Source organism: Myotis brandtii, unplaced genomic scaffold, assembly GCF_000412655.1.
Source record: "Myotis brandtii unplaced genomic scaffold, ASM41265v1 scaffold237, whole genome shotgun sequence".
In the NCBI taxonomy this organism is placed as follows: Eukaryota; Metazoa; Chordata; class Mammalia; order Chiroptera; family Vespertilionidae; genus Myotis; species Myotis brandtii.
In genome coordinates, this window is record NW_005358943.1 from 6,254,370 (window position 1) to 6,270,838 (window position 16,469).

Sequence of the window (16,469 nt, forward strand, 5' to 3'; positions counted from 1 at the left end):
CTAGGGGTGGCATCACAACCTCCCGATCCGCCCTGCTCTGTGCATGACGGGGCGGCGCCCCAACTCCCCAATAGGCCCTGCTCTGAGCCTGACCAGGGGCTGCACCTAGGGATTGGGCCTGCCCTCTGCCACCCGGGATCAGGCCTAAGCCATCAGGTCATTATCTCCCAAGGGGTCCCAGACTGCGAGAGGGCACAGGCCGGGCTGAGGGATGCCCACCCCCCTGAGTGCACAAATTTTTGTGCACCGGGCCTCTCGTGTGTATATATATGTGTGTGTGCGTGTGTGTGTGTGTGTGTATATATTTTAAAATCAGATTAAGAAAGTTCCCTTCTGTTTTTAGTTTGCTAAAATAAACTAAACTTAGCATGATATAGTATCCTTTTTATATTTATACTAGAGGCCCGGTGCACAAAATTCATCCATGGAGGGTGGAGTTCCTCAGCCTGGCCTGCACTCTCTTGCAATCCAGGACCTCTCAGGGGCAGTCAGACATCCCTCTCGCAATCTGGGACCGCTTGCTTCTAACCGCTCGCCTGCCTGCCTACCTGATTGCCCCTAACCACTCTGCCTACCTGCCTGATAGCTCCTAACCACTCGCCTGCCTGCCTGATTGCCCCTAACCGCTTGCCTGTCTGCCTGCCTGATCACCCTTAACTGCTTGCCTGCCTGCCTGATTGCCCCTAACCACTCGTCTGCCTCTCTGATCGCCCCTAAACTGTCTCCACCTCAGCCCTCACATCCAGGACCCAGGCTTCCCTCCCTCTGGCCGACTGCAGGCACCCGGGACCCTGGGCGGCGCCACCTGGGCCCCCACTTTGTCAGGAAGGACGTCTGCAATGACATCTGGTCTATCCGGTCTAATTAGCATATTACCCTTTTATTAGTATAGATTGCTAGATTTGATATGCTAATGTTTCACTTAAGATGTTTGCATCTTCATGAGAAAGATTACTCTATAACTTTCCTTTCTTATAATGTACTTGGAGTTTTGCCGTCAAGGTTACATTGCCTCATAAAAATATTTTCCCTTTTCCTGTTTTCTGAAAAAAGGTTAGTGTAGTATTGGGTCCTCCCTCCCTCCTCCTTACATAGTCTCAGATAATTATATACATTTTTATCATGGGGTCTTTTTCTACTTAATATTTTTTTAAACATGTTTTTATTGATTTCAGAGAGTGGAAGAGGGAGAAAGAGATAGAAATATCAATGATGAGAGAGAATTATTTATTGGCTGTCTCCCATACACCCCCTACTGTGGATCAAGCCTGAAACCCAGGCATGAGCCCTGACTGGGAATCAAGCCCTCACTTTCTGGTTCATGGATGGATGCTCAACCACTGAGCCACACCGGCTGGGCTCAACTTAATTATTTTAGTCTCCCACCAAATCTTTTGTACTGGATTGCCTAGTACATGCTTTGTTTGTTGGATAAATAAGCATGTTTTTATATTGTCTTTTTCTCTGATTGTCCGCTTGAGTCCATCCTTTTACCACCACCAATTAATCATTTTTAATCTTATTATTACTGTTTTAAGTTTGCCATCAATGTAATACATGTAAATATTTATGGGAATCAAATGATTCCACTTGGCTTATAACAGAAAAACAGGTCTGTTCTACTCATTCCCACTCTCAGAGACATCCACTTTCAGTTCTCTTAAAATAACTTGCTTAAAACTACTATTTCTCAGTTTTTTAATTTTATACATTGCAAGTTGACTGCCTTTGATGGAAGATAAAGATTTTGCTATCTTAAGCCATAGATTCCCCAAAATACACATATGAACTCGCCTCCCAGCCTCCCAACAGTTATATCATAATTTCTAAGTTTATACTTAATTATTTGTTATTTATGGTTATTTTCCTCCCTGAAGTTAATTTTGTCTAATGTAAACATTGTTTCAATACACACAGAAGCATCAAACAATCCACCTTTTTTTCTTTTGAATTGAAAGCATACTGCTGAACTTCTCTTTTTATTAAATACTAGAGGCTCGGTGCACAAAAATTTGTGCACTTGGGGGGGTCCCTCAGCCCAGCCTGTGCCCTCTCGCAGTTTGGGACCCCTCAGGGGATGTCCACCTGCTGGCTTAGACCCGCTCTCTGGGGGGAACGGGCCTAAGCTGGCAGTCATACATCCCTCTGGCAGCCCGGGAGCCCTTGGGGGATGTCCACTTGCCAGTGGGGAGCAGGCCTAAGCTGCAGTCGGACATCCTTAGCGCTGCTGAGGAGGCGGGAGAGGCTCCCGCCACCACCGCTGTGCTGGCAGCCGTCAGCCTGGCTTGTGGCTGAGCAGAGCTCCCCCTGTGGAAACGCACTGACCACCAGGGGGCAGCTCCTGCATTGAGCATCTGCCTCTTGGTGGTCAGTGTGTGTCATAGTGACCAGTCATTCCCAGTCGTTCTGCTGTTAGGGTCAGTTTGCATATTACCCTTTTACTATATAGGATAGAGGCCTGGTGCACGGGTGGGGGCCGGCCTTCAGGGTGGAAGTCCCCACTGGGGTGCCTGGCCAGCCTGGGTGAGGGGCTGATGGCTGTTTGCAGGCTGGTCAAGCCCCCCAGTGGGGACCCTCACCCCATGAGGGTGTGGCCAGCCTGGGTGATGGGGCTGAGGGCCGTGTTCAGGCTGCCCACAGCCCCTTCAGTGTGGGGGGTCCCACTGGGGTGCCTGGCTAGCCTGGGTGAGGGGCTGATGGCCGTTTTCAGGCTGGCCACGCCCCGCCGGCGACCCAAGCTCCCAGCCTCTCCTCTTTTTCTTTTTTTTCCCACCGCCTCCTTGAGTAGAGGCCAGGGCGGGCTGGAAGCAGGTATCTAGGATTTATTTATCTTCTATAATTGAAACTTTGTAGCAGGCCAGGTGGGAAGCTTGGCTTCCTCCATTGCCAGGGGCAACCCAAGCCTCCTGCTCACTCCACCTTCGTGGCCGTCGCCATCTTAGTTGGGTTAATTTGCATACTCGTTCCTGATTGTCTGGTGGGCGTGGCTTGTGGGTGTAGTGGAGTAATGGAGTGATGGTTATTTTGCATGTTTCTCTTTTATTAGTGTAGCTATAAATATTTTTAAATATATTTTTATTGATTTCAGAGAGGCAGGGAGAGGTAGAGGGAGAGAGAAACATCAATGATGAGAGAGAATCATTGATCAGCTGCCTCCTGCATGCCTCAGTATCATTGTGATTCCTGACTTTACATGTGATCCTTTCCTTTCCTTTCAGAAGCTTTTATCCATTCTTGTTTCCCCAGTGTTTTAGAACCTGATGATGATGTGCTGTTGTGTGTGATCCTTCCCCTGCTCCCCTCCTTTCTTTCTTTCACTGAACTGGTTACCAAGTGAATCCTTTCTATTTGGAAACTTATACCATGAGTTCTGAAGAGTTTTTAAATGTGATTTCTTGGATGATTTCTTTTCTGTTTTCTCATTCTGGAAGTTTTATTAAAATGTGCCTTTTTGACTATAGCTGTATTTTCCTTTCCTATTATCTAGCTTTGTCTTTTTGTTCTGCTTTCTGGGGGAGTTTTTCAAATTTATCTTTCAACCCTCTTGTTGGATTTTTTAATTTCCAAGGGTTTTTTTGTGTTCTCTGAATGTCTTCCCTCCACTAAAAGCATCCTGTTCTTTAAGGGTTTTTGTTGCTGTTGACTTTTCTTTTCTTAATTGTGTCTTTTTCTGTAAGTTTTTTTGTTATGTTTGTCTTGGGCTTTGAGTATCTGGCGATTGTTAGTTGCTTGTTTGTATTTAATAGTGAGGCACTAAAAATGCTGACTTTCACATTGCTGCTGCTTGTGAAGCAAGGATTCTTAGAGAGAGACCTGGCTGTTTTCTAATGGGACTCCCAGATGGCACTCTCTAAAGTTCTCTTCTTTTGGATACCTCAGGTTTTTTGTTTGGTCATTGTTGATGGTGGTTTGTTTTTCCTATAGGGAAACCTTCTAGTCTTCTCTAGGAGGATAAAAACTTGATGCTAGTGTTTTTGGAGTCTAGTGGGAGAAGGGTGTTGGAGAGAGTCCAACCAGTTATCAGTAAACTTAAGTAATTCCCCGGTAAAATTCTATGTATGGCACTACCTTTTTGTCTTTGCCTGGTATATTGAAGTCTAGTTTAACCTCTTTAGGAGGCATATCTTCAGTCTTCTGCTAGAGGAGGGAGGAGATCCAGGAGCTGCCTTACTTTTTATACTTATTTTCAGCTGGTACTCTTTCAGCCTCAGTCACATTACTCCTCCCTTTGCTCTATCTGAAAATACCTGGCTCTTCTGGTTTGTGAGCCAGCTAATTTTGCTGTTGGCTTCACCAACTCTAGGCATTTAGCTTTTCCTGGGATACTGTGTTATTGTATCTGATCTGTCTGGTCTCCAACTTCTAAATTTTATGTCACTCTGCTCTTCTGTCCTATTTGTTTTTATGGGTGTATACCTTAATTTTGTTTACCACCATTTTAGTAGATTTGTAGGAGGGAGCATTGTTTTTAACCCACTGTCGATCTGAATGTTGACTTAGGCAGTGCCTTTTCATCTGGACTATCTCCCCACTTTTCTGTATTTATTAAAGTTTAGCTTTATGCTTGCCTCCTTTCTGGAACTTTCCCTGATATTTTCAAAGTATAATGGCTTTTTGATTGAACCTCATCACTTAGTAAGCATGAGAATATATTATAGAGCTATTTGAGAGACTATTAAGAGAAAGAGGAAGAGAATGAGTATATTTTTTTCTGTTTAAATGAGGGGGAAGCTATGGGATTTCAGCACACTGTGAAAGAACTTTCTCACAGTTCAGCAACAGAAATAGATTGCTTCTTCAGAGTCCGGATGACTCTGTGTCTGTAATGTTGTAGGAAGAATTCCTACTTTGAGCTGTGGCTTGAACCAGGTGACTTTTGAGTCAGTTGTTTTTCTGCATCCTGAGTGGGGTGAGGGTGAAGTTCTTCACAGATGCCTCTGGTGTGCTCCATGAGTTGGGAAGCCAAGAGCAAAGAGCTCTGGGCTCACCACCACTGCTTCATCCAGAGAAATACCATTTTCATCTGTTTTTATATGTAAGAGTTTTTCATGAAATTTAATTTGAAAAATGGACTCAGCTTTAAGAAACATCTGAAAACTGCTCTGTTCTTTTCTACATTTTTATGAATTAGAATATTTACTATGTATTGGACACTTATTTGCTCTTGATTGCACTTGAATGTCTAGTCTGTTATCTATCTTCTAGTATGTATATATCTTCAAAGAATGATTCTGAAGTTTTGTGGTAGAGAGTTTATATTTTCCTTTTCAGAACTTTTAGAATCTGATTTTTTCAATAAATAATTGTTGAATGTATGACTTAGCCCACATGAATTATTTCTGGTGAATGTTCTTTTTTCCAAGGTGCCAACCGGATAGTATTAGAAGACTCCAATATCTTGCAGCCCGTGGGACTGACTGTGTTTGAAAATTGGCTCTATTGGATTGATAAGCAGCAGCAAATGATTGAAAAAATTGACATGACAGGTCGAGAGGGTAGAACCAAAGTGCAGGCTCGAATAGCCCAGCTTAGTGACATTCATGCCGTAAAGGAGCTGAACCTTCAGGAATATCGTAAGTGCTGAGGATGTACTGCTCATTGTAGGATTTCTGTTTGTTGTAAGAAGTTAAGATAATAATTAGATGTTCTTTTGTGTCGTCTTACCACTTTATCTTGAAGATAAACATGTACTTTCAGTTTTGCCTTTTTTAAAACATTTATTATTTATTTATTTTTAATCCCCACCCAAAGATATTTTTTCTATTGATTTTTAGAGAGAGTGGAAGGAAGGGGAGAAACAAAGAGAGAAACATCAAGGTGAGAGAGACACTTCGATTAGTTGCCTCCCCCATGCACCCCAACTGGGGTCAGGGATCGAGCCTGCAATCAAGGTACATGCCCTTGACTGGAATTGAACCCAGGACCCTTCAGTCTGAGAGCCGATGCTCTAGCCACTGAGCAAACCGGTTAGGGCTAACTTTGTGCTTTTACAGCCTTATATTAAATTCATCTGGGAGCTTTTTAAATTAAGCTTAATCTTTTTCTCCATAAAATAGGAATGGGGGAATGGAATGGTCTTGCTCATTTTCAAAAATTTTCTCAGGTACAACAGACACTCTGCTTGTGATGCCCTTTCTTTCTCTCCTTCAGCCCCTTTAAGAATACTAATATAAAACATATATTTCATTCTTTGTATACCCCATAGTTCAAACTAAAGCAAAAGTTATATAATGATGGATATAGTTATAATGAAATAACTTTATCTTGAGCAAAAGCAAGCTAAAATCTGTAGGTAAACTTGAAATACTGTGCTCTAATAAGTGCTTGGTTTTTTCCCCTCTTGGATAAAGTTTTCAACTCTGAGCTTTAAAAAAGTAGCCATAAATATTCTTTTTATCTTACTGAAAACACCAAAATGGCTGATCATCTTGGACTATTTCCTTGTTAATAGGTGTCTGTAATCAAAAATACCTTCATAGCAATAATTACTATAGGTCTTACATGATTGTAGTTTTGAGCTCTGGCCTGTGTGCTCAATGTTTAGAGCATGGACCAGCGTACTGAAGGGTATCGGGTTCAACCCCCCATCAAGGACACGTACCTGGGTTGCAGGTTTGATCCCTGGCCTCGGGTGAGGCATGTGCAAGAGGCAACCTATCGATGTGTCTCTCACTTTGATGTCTGTCTGTCTGTCTGTCTCTCTTGTCTGTTTCTCTGTCTCTCAAAATGAATGGGGAAAATACCCTTGAGTGAGAGGAGAGAGAGAGAGAGAGAGAGAGAGAGAGAGAGAGACAGACAGACAGACAGACACAGAGGGAGAAGAGAAGAGGAGGGGAGGGGAGGGGAGGGGAGGAGAAGAAGAGAGAACGAACTATTAAAACTCCTTCTCAGCACAATGCCTTTAAATCAAATTGTAATATGAAAGGAGAATAGAGGAATGAGAGCACCATTGCTTGTTCAAGTCCTCATTATTTTGTCACTGTTTATGAACTTGGAAGTTAAGTTTAGAGGTATTTAAGAATTAGAAAGTTAGAATTGTTGCCATTCTCTGTTATGATATGTAACTCATGCAGAACATTTAATAGGAATAAGGTAGTAATGACACAGTGCCTAAGTTATTCAGTTGATATAAGATCTCAATTGAGGTTTTCAGAATTTCCAGGGGGTTTGGTATCTTTTTTATAAATAAGTGAACATTTAAATATGGTTTTATATTTGGAAAAACATTTTTTTTCAAATTTCTAAGAACATTAAAGAGAATGAGATTTTTATCAAAAGTGCCATGGAATTAAAAGGTTGAGAAACACTGCCGTATTGGTTATGTATCCTAATCTAATGACTGATGTCTGTTTTGGGACATTGATGTCATATAACACACTGCTCATTGGTAGATAGCTGACTCCCTTAAGTTCATCAACACTCACCAAAACAGGACGGATGTGTTAGTGAAAAGTCAGATAACAAATGGGTGTCAACATCAGATGTTGGTATTCTGTGATGGCAAATGTCCAGTTACTTTTAACACAAGCTAAGTAGAAAATTCATAGCAATGATTTCATTGAATACAACCTGTCAGACAGACTTCAAATAGTTGCCAGATGGTGTATTTATTTCATTTAGCACAAATATGAGGAAATTAAACATTTGTAACATTGCAGGTTATCTTTTTAAAAATTATTATTATTGATTTTAGAGAGAGAGGAAGGAAGAGGAGGAGAGAGAGAAACATGGATGTGATAGAGAAACAATAATTGGTCTGCCTCCTGCAGGCCCCCTACTGAGGCTGGAGTCGAAACTCTGGCATGTGCCCTGACTGGTAATCAAACCTGCCACCTTTTGGTGTATGGGATGATGCTCAACCAACTGAGCCACTCCAGCCAGGGCACATTGCAGGTTACCTTTTGCAATTGACTAAACAAGTAATTTTGATTTTTCTGATTGGTTGAGTTCCATGTGAATTTAAGTTTTTTCAGTGGATTCTTTATTAATATATACTTTTTGAGTAAAATCATCTTTTTTAGAAAGTTAGAATTTCTGAGTTAAAATCTGTAGTTTAGAAGAGTTTTTATAGTCTCATCATTCTTCCTACACATTTTTTTAGTTTCAGTAATCAGCTTTTCTTAGTCACAAAATTAACATGAGCTGTATCATTACCTTGCTTAAAATACTTTAAGATATTTTATTTATAAACTAGAGGCCCGGTGCATGAAATTTGTGCACAGGGGGGTGGGGTCCACTTAGCCCAGCCTGCACCCTCTCCAATCTGGGACCCCTCGGGGGGATGTCTGACTGCCGGTTTAGGCCTGATCCCTGGCTTGGTCACCCTTAACTGCCCCCCGCTGCCGGCCAGGTCGACCCCAACTGCCCTCTCCCTGCTGGCCTAGTTGCTCCTAACTGCCCCCCCCCCAGCTGCCGGCCTGTTCACCCCTTACTGCTCCCACCCACCGGCCTGGTCACCCCCAACTGCCCCCCTGCTGGCCTGGTCACCCCACGCAGCCTGCTGTTCTGTCGTTTGGTCGTCCCTGACTAATCCCCCTGCCGGCCTGGTCACCCCACACATCCTGCTTGTTCAGTCGTTTGGTCGTCCCTCACTAACCCTCCTGCTGGCCTGGTTGCCCCACGCAGCCTGCTGTTCAGTCATTTGGTCGTCCCTCACTAACCCCCTTGCTGCCTGGTCAGAGGCAGAGGGCGTGAGGGTTAATTTGCATATTACCTATTTATTATAGCATATATAAAAACAGTGTTTTGTTGTCCTCATTTTCTTATAGATTGTGTAGGGATGGAGCAAGGAATTATATATGTGTGGTAAAAAAGTCCTTGGTAATTCATAAACGATTGATTTTGACCTGGCTGTCTTTCCTCCCTCCCTCTCTTTCTTCCTTCCTTCTTTACTTTTTTTTTTTTTGCAGGACAGCACCCTTGTGCTCAGGATAATGGTGGCTGTTCACATATTTGTCTTGTAAAAGGAGATGGTACTACAAGGTGCTCTTGCCCCATGCACTTGGTTCTGCTTCAAGATGAACTATCATGTGGAGGTAAATATGTTATCATTTTCCTGTGCAGGTCTAAATGCCAATTAACATGTTCTGTAACTTTAATTCAAATGAAAGAGAAAGATTGTTGTCTACAGTGACAGAAATTTAAAAATAATCTGATTTCTAATGTTAGGAAAATTATTACATAACTGAGTTGATACAGCTATTAAACATTATGATTATAAACTGATAGAAAAATGTAGCCCCCCAAATCATTGTTTTCTACTATAAAATATATATTTCTGTGAACAAAGATTGAAAGAGCTTATACACTCAAAAAACCATTGAGAAGATGGTTTTATAAGACTCTCTTATTCTAACTTTTCTAAGTTTAAAAAAAAATATCGTGTTGAGTAGCAGCTGTGAAGCATTCTGCTTGGACTGCAAAAGATTGTATATGTTGACTATTAAATGAGCTTCGCTCAGGTATGTTACCTCTGCGTGACAATTATTTTGTTTTTGTCACTCTCCTCCCCCCCTTGTTCATTGAAGAGCCCCCAACATGTTCTCCTCAGCAGTTTACTTGTTTCACGGGAGAAATTGATTGTATCCCTGTGGCTTGGCGGTGTGATGGGTTTACTGAATGTGAAGACCACAGTGATGAACTCAATTGTCCTGTATGCTCAGAGTCCCAGTTCCAGTGTGCCAGTGGACAGTGTATTGATGGTGCCCTCAGATGCAATGGAGATGCAAACTGCCAGGATAAATCAGACGAGAAGAACTGTGAAGGTATCTAAAAATTTTAAGACCTTTTTATATAGTCCTTTTTCCATTAAGTTGTTTGCAATTCAGAATGGAGTGTTGCTTTGGCTCAGTGGTAGATTGGGGATTTTCAAGTACATTTGACTTTATTATGTCTAAACATAGTTGAGTACTAATATATGGTGACAGGAGAAGATTTGATTTTGGGTAGTGAGCACATGATGCAATATGCAGATCTTGTAACCAGAAACCCACACTGGAAAGCTATATGTTCATGTTGACAAATGTCACCCCAATAAATGTAATAAAAATAAATAAATACAGTAACATGTTCCAAATTATTGTTTTAATTAACTTAATATGCATAAGATTTATACACATCAATAAGCTTAACAGATCCCTAGCTGGTTTGGCTCAGTGGATAGAATGTCAGCCTGCAGACTGAAGGGTCCTGGGTTCAATTCCTGACAAGGGCACATGCCTGGGTTGTAGGCTCGAACCCCAGTGTGGGACCTGCAGCTGATCAATGATTCTCTGTCATCATTGATGTTTTTCTCTCTTCTCCCTCTCCCTTCCTCTCTGAAACCTATTAAAAAGCTTAACAGAGGAATGAGGCCAAAAGAACTTTAGTAGGTAAAAATAGTACTTGTTCCCAACAAACTCTGAATTCGTGAACTTATTTATTTCAGTGTAAAATAATTTTATTACTCTCTTTCCTCCACTAACCTTTAACATGGTATAAAACAAACAAAAATTTGGAATTCTTTAGTGTCTAGAAATGCATGTAGAATTCTTTAATTCTTAACAGAATTATTAGTGAATGATGAAATTTAACATAAAGAACAAAATAGGAAATTTCCTGCTGGATTGCCTTTTCCCTCTCTCAAGGAAAATCTCCTGAGAATAATTTTTAAGATATATCTAAAAGTCTAATTTGTTTTCATTTGCACCCACAAAGTAGTTTTTGACTTGCTAGTATTTGGCCTCACAATATAGTAAAAATAAGAAAACTATTTGCCTTTTTTCCCAGTGCTTTGTTTAATTGATCAGTTCCGCTGTGCCAATGGTCAGTGCATTGGAAAACATAAGAAATGTGATCATAATGTGGATTGCAGTGACAAATCAGATGAACTGGATTGTTGTAAGTAGGACTAAAACCTGCATATTACTCTTTAGGGAGAATTTTAATAGTATATTTTCCTTTTCCTTATGTGTGAGTTTTACTTATAATCACTAGTTCCTTACTAAGAAACAACTATTAATGGTAAGCATGTTTTGCTTTTAATAAGTCCTCAAAAGACAGCAGTTTTCTTATGCACAAAAATTCTTCACAGAAACATTTAGTGTAAAGCATTAGAAAATAATAAATATTGTTTAGCCACAACTAAAGTTAAGAAATTCTGAAACAATTTATAGGCATACCATGGAGATATTGCGGGTTTGGATCCAGACCACTGCAATAAAGCGAATATTGCAATAAAATGAGTCAAACTAATTTTTTTGTTTACACTGCATATAAAAGTTTACTTAAACTATAATGTAGTCTATTAAGTTCAATGGCATTATGTCTTAAAAAAACAGTGTACATATTTAATTTAAAAAGTTTACTGCTAAGAAAATGCTAACTGTCATCTGATCTTGTTGGAAAATGGCACTGATAGACTTTTTTGTCACCGGGTTGCTACATACCTTCAATTTGTAAAAAAACACAATCTGTGAAGCATACTAAAACGAGAAATGCTTGTAGATATGTGGAACTCAATCAGTAGTCTAAATTTAAGAGTTTCTGAACATTAGTTCATATTTAACATCTCCCATTTTTTTCTTGATACAATTCCACCAGTATGTCAGTGATTTTAAGAGCTTTCTTTCCCTGGCTGGGTAGCTCAGTTGGTTAAAGTGTTGTCCTGATACGCCAAGGTTGTGGGTTCAATCCCCGGTCAGGGCACAAACAAGAATCAAACAGTGAATGCATAAGTAAGTGGAACAAAGAAGCAATGTTTGTCTCCCCCCTCTTCCCCTCTCAAATCAATTAAAAAAAAAAAGACAGTGCCCTGGCCAGTGTGGCTCAGTTGGTGGGGCATTGTACCATGCACCATGAGGTTGCTGGGTCGGGTATGCCTGGGTTGCAGGTTTGATCCCCGGTAGGGGACATGCAGAAGGCAGCTGATCGATGTAGCACTTTCACATTGATGTTTCTGTCTCTAAAAATCAACTTTTTAAAAGTAATTTTTAAAAAGGACAGTAAAAAAAAAAAGGTTAAGGACATTTATGCCAACATATACTTACAGACCTAGAGAATGTAGGCTGAATAGCCTATAGTTTCTTCAAGGTTCATAACTATTGACCAGTGCCTGAACATATAATATATTCCAAAGTGGTAAACTTAGTTCTGAATGCAGTTCAGCATAAGCCAGGTCTATCCTGTCAAAACTGGTTTAATGGAATTTAGATAGGTCTGGTTTTAAAACTCTTTAATCTTAATAAAGACTTTAAGCTGATATTTTTACAAATTCAAATGGGATACTTACTAAGACTTGTAGAATCTATTCGTTTATTCATTAACATTTTCTGGATACCTGCTATGTGCTCAGGATATAGGGTACCTGTACCAAGTTGCTCAAAGTCCTCTATGGTTGAGGTAATAGTAAGATTAGGACTTTTAAAGCTAGGTGGAGATGAAATTGAATTCTAGCTCAACCTCTTACAAGCACATTACTTATTCTTGTTAAACCTTAGCTTCTTCGTCCTCGGAGTGAAGATAATATTTAGCCTAGAGGTTGTGAGAAAATTAAATGATGTAATGTGTATAAAACATATGGCCTGAATCAAAGGCGGTACTATTGATAAAGGTGTGCGATAAGTGATATCAAATGTGCTATAATAGATTTCTACAAGTAGTAGCACAAAGGAGAGAGTGGTCACTTCTTTAAGAGTGAAGATGCAACTCATCAAAGAAGACTTGAGAAAAATGGTATAGGCTGAAGTTATAGGGTGTTGATCAATGAATAGCGTTAATTATGCAGGTGAATGGAAAGATTACATTCTAGAAATTGGAAGTATCCTATTCAGACACAGAGTGAAATAGGCACCTTTGGGAAACTGCATGTAAATGGGACTGCCAAAATACATGGGGGTGTTGGCAAGAGATAACATAGGTAAGATGATAGGGGATTTTTATTTTCTTCTGAAGAGCCTAAACATTATCTCCAGCATAATGAAGAGTCATTGAACAACTTATAAAGGATGGCATGGCTGTGTAATTGGGAAAGCTGTAAAGCAGGTGGATTGGAGGTGATAAGATTATAGGAAGGGAAATGTTAGGCTGGTTGCTGTCAAACTTTTTTGACCAAATCAAGAGGATACAAAGACATGGGTGCACACATAAACAAATATGTCATACAACAGTATTTATCCATAGTATGTAGAATGCATTCTGACGTTTTCTGTTTTAAAATTCTATTTGCATCCCACTAAATTGTTTTCACTATCTAGTAACTTGAAGCCTGTAATTTAAAAATGCTTAGGAGACTATTATAGTTCAGGCAGAAGATGATGAAGATCTAAATCAAGAGGAGCAGTGGTGGTGGAAAGATAGATTTCAGAGTTATTTCTGAAATAAAAAAAGGTTTGGTAACCATTTAGATATAGTTGATAAGTTTAGGTTGACACACAGATACCTCATTGAAGTACTGGAGTCATTAACTAGAATATATCACAGGGACTGTAAACTGAGGTACCATATCTTGGCTGCAGATGTAATGTTTGGCTGATGTAGGTTTTTTAAAATTTATTTTTAATTTAATTTAAATGCCTTTAATTTGCCAAGAGCACCTCATTTGTTTTATGATCTGCTTTACCCCTGGCATCTAGGAAACATGACAGATGCTGGTGACAGAGAGTTCACTTTGAATGTGTTGCATTCAAGTCGCCCATGAAGTTTTTCAGGAAGTTGTTGACTGTATGGGTCTGTAGCTCAAGAGAGAGATTTGGGCTCTTCAGTTTATTAATGATAATTAAAGCAGAGTCAGTGGATGAAATCTCCCAGGGAGAGTTAAATAGAGGTGGAAAATAGTAGGGGTAGACAGAACTCTGGGAACCACCTGAGGAGGCAGACAGAAGAGAATGAAGCCAACAAAAGGAAACAGAAAGAGTAATCTGAGATAGTGAAACTAAGAGAGTGGTATCTTGGAAGGATATTGATCAGACATTTTTGAGGAAAACTAGAGCCAGCAGCATTGAGAATATAGAGGGGCCAGTGAGGTGAAGGGTTCATTGAGTGTGGCAAATAGGAGAATGTTGATCTTTGCCAGACTAGTTGCAGTGTGGTGGTGAGGATAAGAGCCTGATTTCAGTGAGTCAAGATATGACCCAGAGACTTTAAGAATTGGAGATAGTGAGTGTAAAGTATTCTTCTTAAGCTTGGCATTAGGAAGGAATGTCAAGGCACTAGAAAGGAAGAAGAAAGATGAGATGGTTGCTCACGGGACTAAGAATCTGCCTCACATGCCATAGATGAAATATGTAACTGGCAGCCCCTATGTATTGTGTAACAGTAATGTTATTTTCTCTCATTTATTTTATTTAATCTATCAGAGGGTGAGTTTAGCTATGTGGATGGGTGTTTGAGGTCAGACAAACAGAAGGAAGGTTTTTAAAGGATTTGCAGTTGTGAGCGATAAAGTCTGACCATTCAGAATGGAATGATTTTCCTTCTAAATTGAAGAGTAATGCTCTAAATCGGATGAGCCCTTTTGCTCTTTCCCTCTACCTCTAATATTGATGTCTCTGCTTCTAAAGCCTCATATGGAGCAGGTGGATGCCAAGGGCAGGGTCTTGCTCCAGTGCTCTCAGGCCCTGGCTTTCTTTCTGAGTCCTCAAGTACTCCTGTATCAGAGGCCTGTTCCTTGCCCTCAGGCAGCAAGACTCACCCTGAAGGCATCAGCTCATTGGGCCTGAGAGCTAATGCTCATCTTTAGCCCCCAGTTTCCTGTCACCAGGCCTACATGTCACTTTTCAAACCTAAAATCCAGCCCAGGCTTGCTTTTGGCTTCACCATTCCAGGTCATTTAATGACTTTTTTAGATTCATCCCTTCTGGCCCTAAAATTTGTTCTAAGATTCTAAAATAAGTTTGTTGATTTTTAGTATATACAGAATAAATTATGATAGATTTTTATATGTATATGTATTTAAAACTTCTTAATGGAGGTTAACTATAATTCACTTAATTTTTTAAAAATCATTTACAGTATGGTTCCCAATGTTTTGTTTTATTTTTGTTTTCACTTAAGGATGGTTCCTTTGATTCTTAATGATAACATTTATCCATAATCCATGGGGCATGGTGTATATGTGTTCATAAAAAAGAAAAGTGTTTATAAGTTGTCTTCATTAGCTTCCCACTCTGCTCGCAAGCCCTCTTTTTGATTACTACTTTGACTCTACAGTTGTCTTTCATTATATAACTGTACTGCCTTATCATTTTAGATCCAACCGAGGAGCCAGCACCACAGGCCACCAATACAGTTGGTTCAGTTATTGGAGTAATTGTCACTATTTTTGTGTCTGGAACCATATACTTTATTTGCCAGAGGATGTTGTGTCCACGTATGAAGGGAGATGGAGAAACCATGACTAATGACTACGTAGTTCATGGACCAGCTTCTGTGCCCCTTGGTTATGTGCCACACCCAAGTTCTTTGTCAGGATCTCTTCCAGGTGAGTTAAGACTGATTCATTGAGAATCAAGTCTTGGGTCCTGGCAAGATTCCCAGGTTTCCATAATTGAAACAGGATACTACCCAAAGTCTATATCAAACTAGAGCACTTTGGATTTAAAAAATTATAAGAACAAATTTTCTCTTTTACTTTTTGCATCTTCTCTGTACACAAAAGACCTGAGGTATGATTGGTGAAAGCTGCCAAAAGATACAAAGCAAGTACATAGACAAGCATTTCTGTATACTGCATATACTGCATTTCTGGATGCAATCTATTGAAAGTGAATCAGCTAGTCATTTAGTGAAAAGTCATACACCACAGTTCTTTAGATTCACTACCAGGCAACTTTAGTACTATTGAGACCAGGAATTAAAGGAGGCCAAAAAATAGACTAAGATTTCTTTTCAGCAAAAATTTGGAAATAGCTGGGTGATTTCCGGGAGGTATATAATGTCTTACGTTCTCTTCTAACTTTAAGTGGTGACTGGGATTGGGGTTTATTCAGGCAAAGCCAAGTAACCAGAAGTTCTAAACTTGTAGACCATGTTGCTCTAGGGAAGTACAGCTTTCTTATCAGCGCTTTCTGGTGCCCTTAGTGTAAAGAGCCTCTCAGAAAGAGGTTTTAGGCAAAAGCCCTCTAAAAATATTTAGAACTTATTTACGTGTAACCAAGTAAACAGACATGATTTTTAAACTGTTAATGTTTCTGTGTTACCATACCTATTTGCAGTTGTAGAATTTAGGAAGTCACATGGAAAAAATGAAAATTTTTCTTTAGCATTGGTGGTTGTGATTACAATATTTGCATCCAGTAGCTGAAGAAATAATCTTCCATACATTGTATTCATGCCTTAAAAAATGGGTTTAGCCCTAGCCGGTTTGGCTCAGTGGATAGAGCATCCGCCTGCGGACTCAAGGGTCCCAGGTTCGATTCCGGTCAAGGGCATGTACCTTGGTTGCGGGCACATCCCCAGTGGGGAATGTGCAGGAGGCAGCTGATCGATGTCTC

General features: G+C 40.1%; 1 protein-coding gene across 1 annotated transcript in view; it reads left to right on the forward strand.

The window, feature by feature from the left end:
• Positions 1-16,469, forward strand: part of LRP6 (low density lipoprotein receptor-related protein 6) — a 134,965-nt gene that overhangs the window by 110,232 nt on the left and 8,264 nt on the right. Inside the window, exons 16-20 of the mRNA XM_014540204.1 lie at positions 5,364-5,573; positions 8,910-9,035; positions 9,528-9,764; positions 10,768-10,878; positions 15,227-15,457. Coding sequence (XP_014395690.1) covers positions 5,364-5,573; positions 8,910-9,035; positions 9,528-9,764; positions 10,768-10,878; positions 15,227-15,457 — 915 coding nt within the window. The remainder of the gene's footprint in view (positions 1-5,363; positions 5,574-8,909; positions 9,036-9,527; positions 9,765-10,767; positions 10,879-15,226; positions 15,458-16,469) is intronic.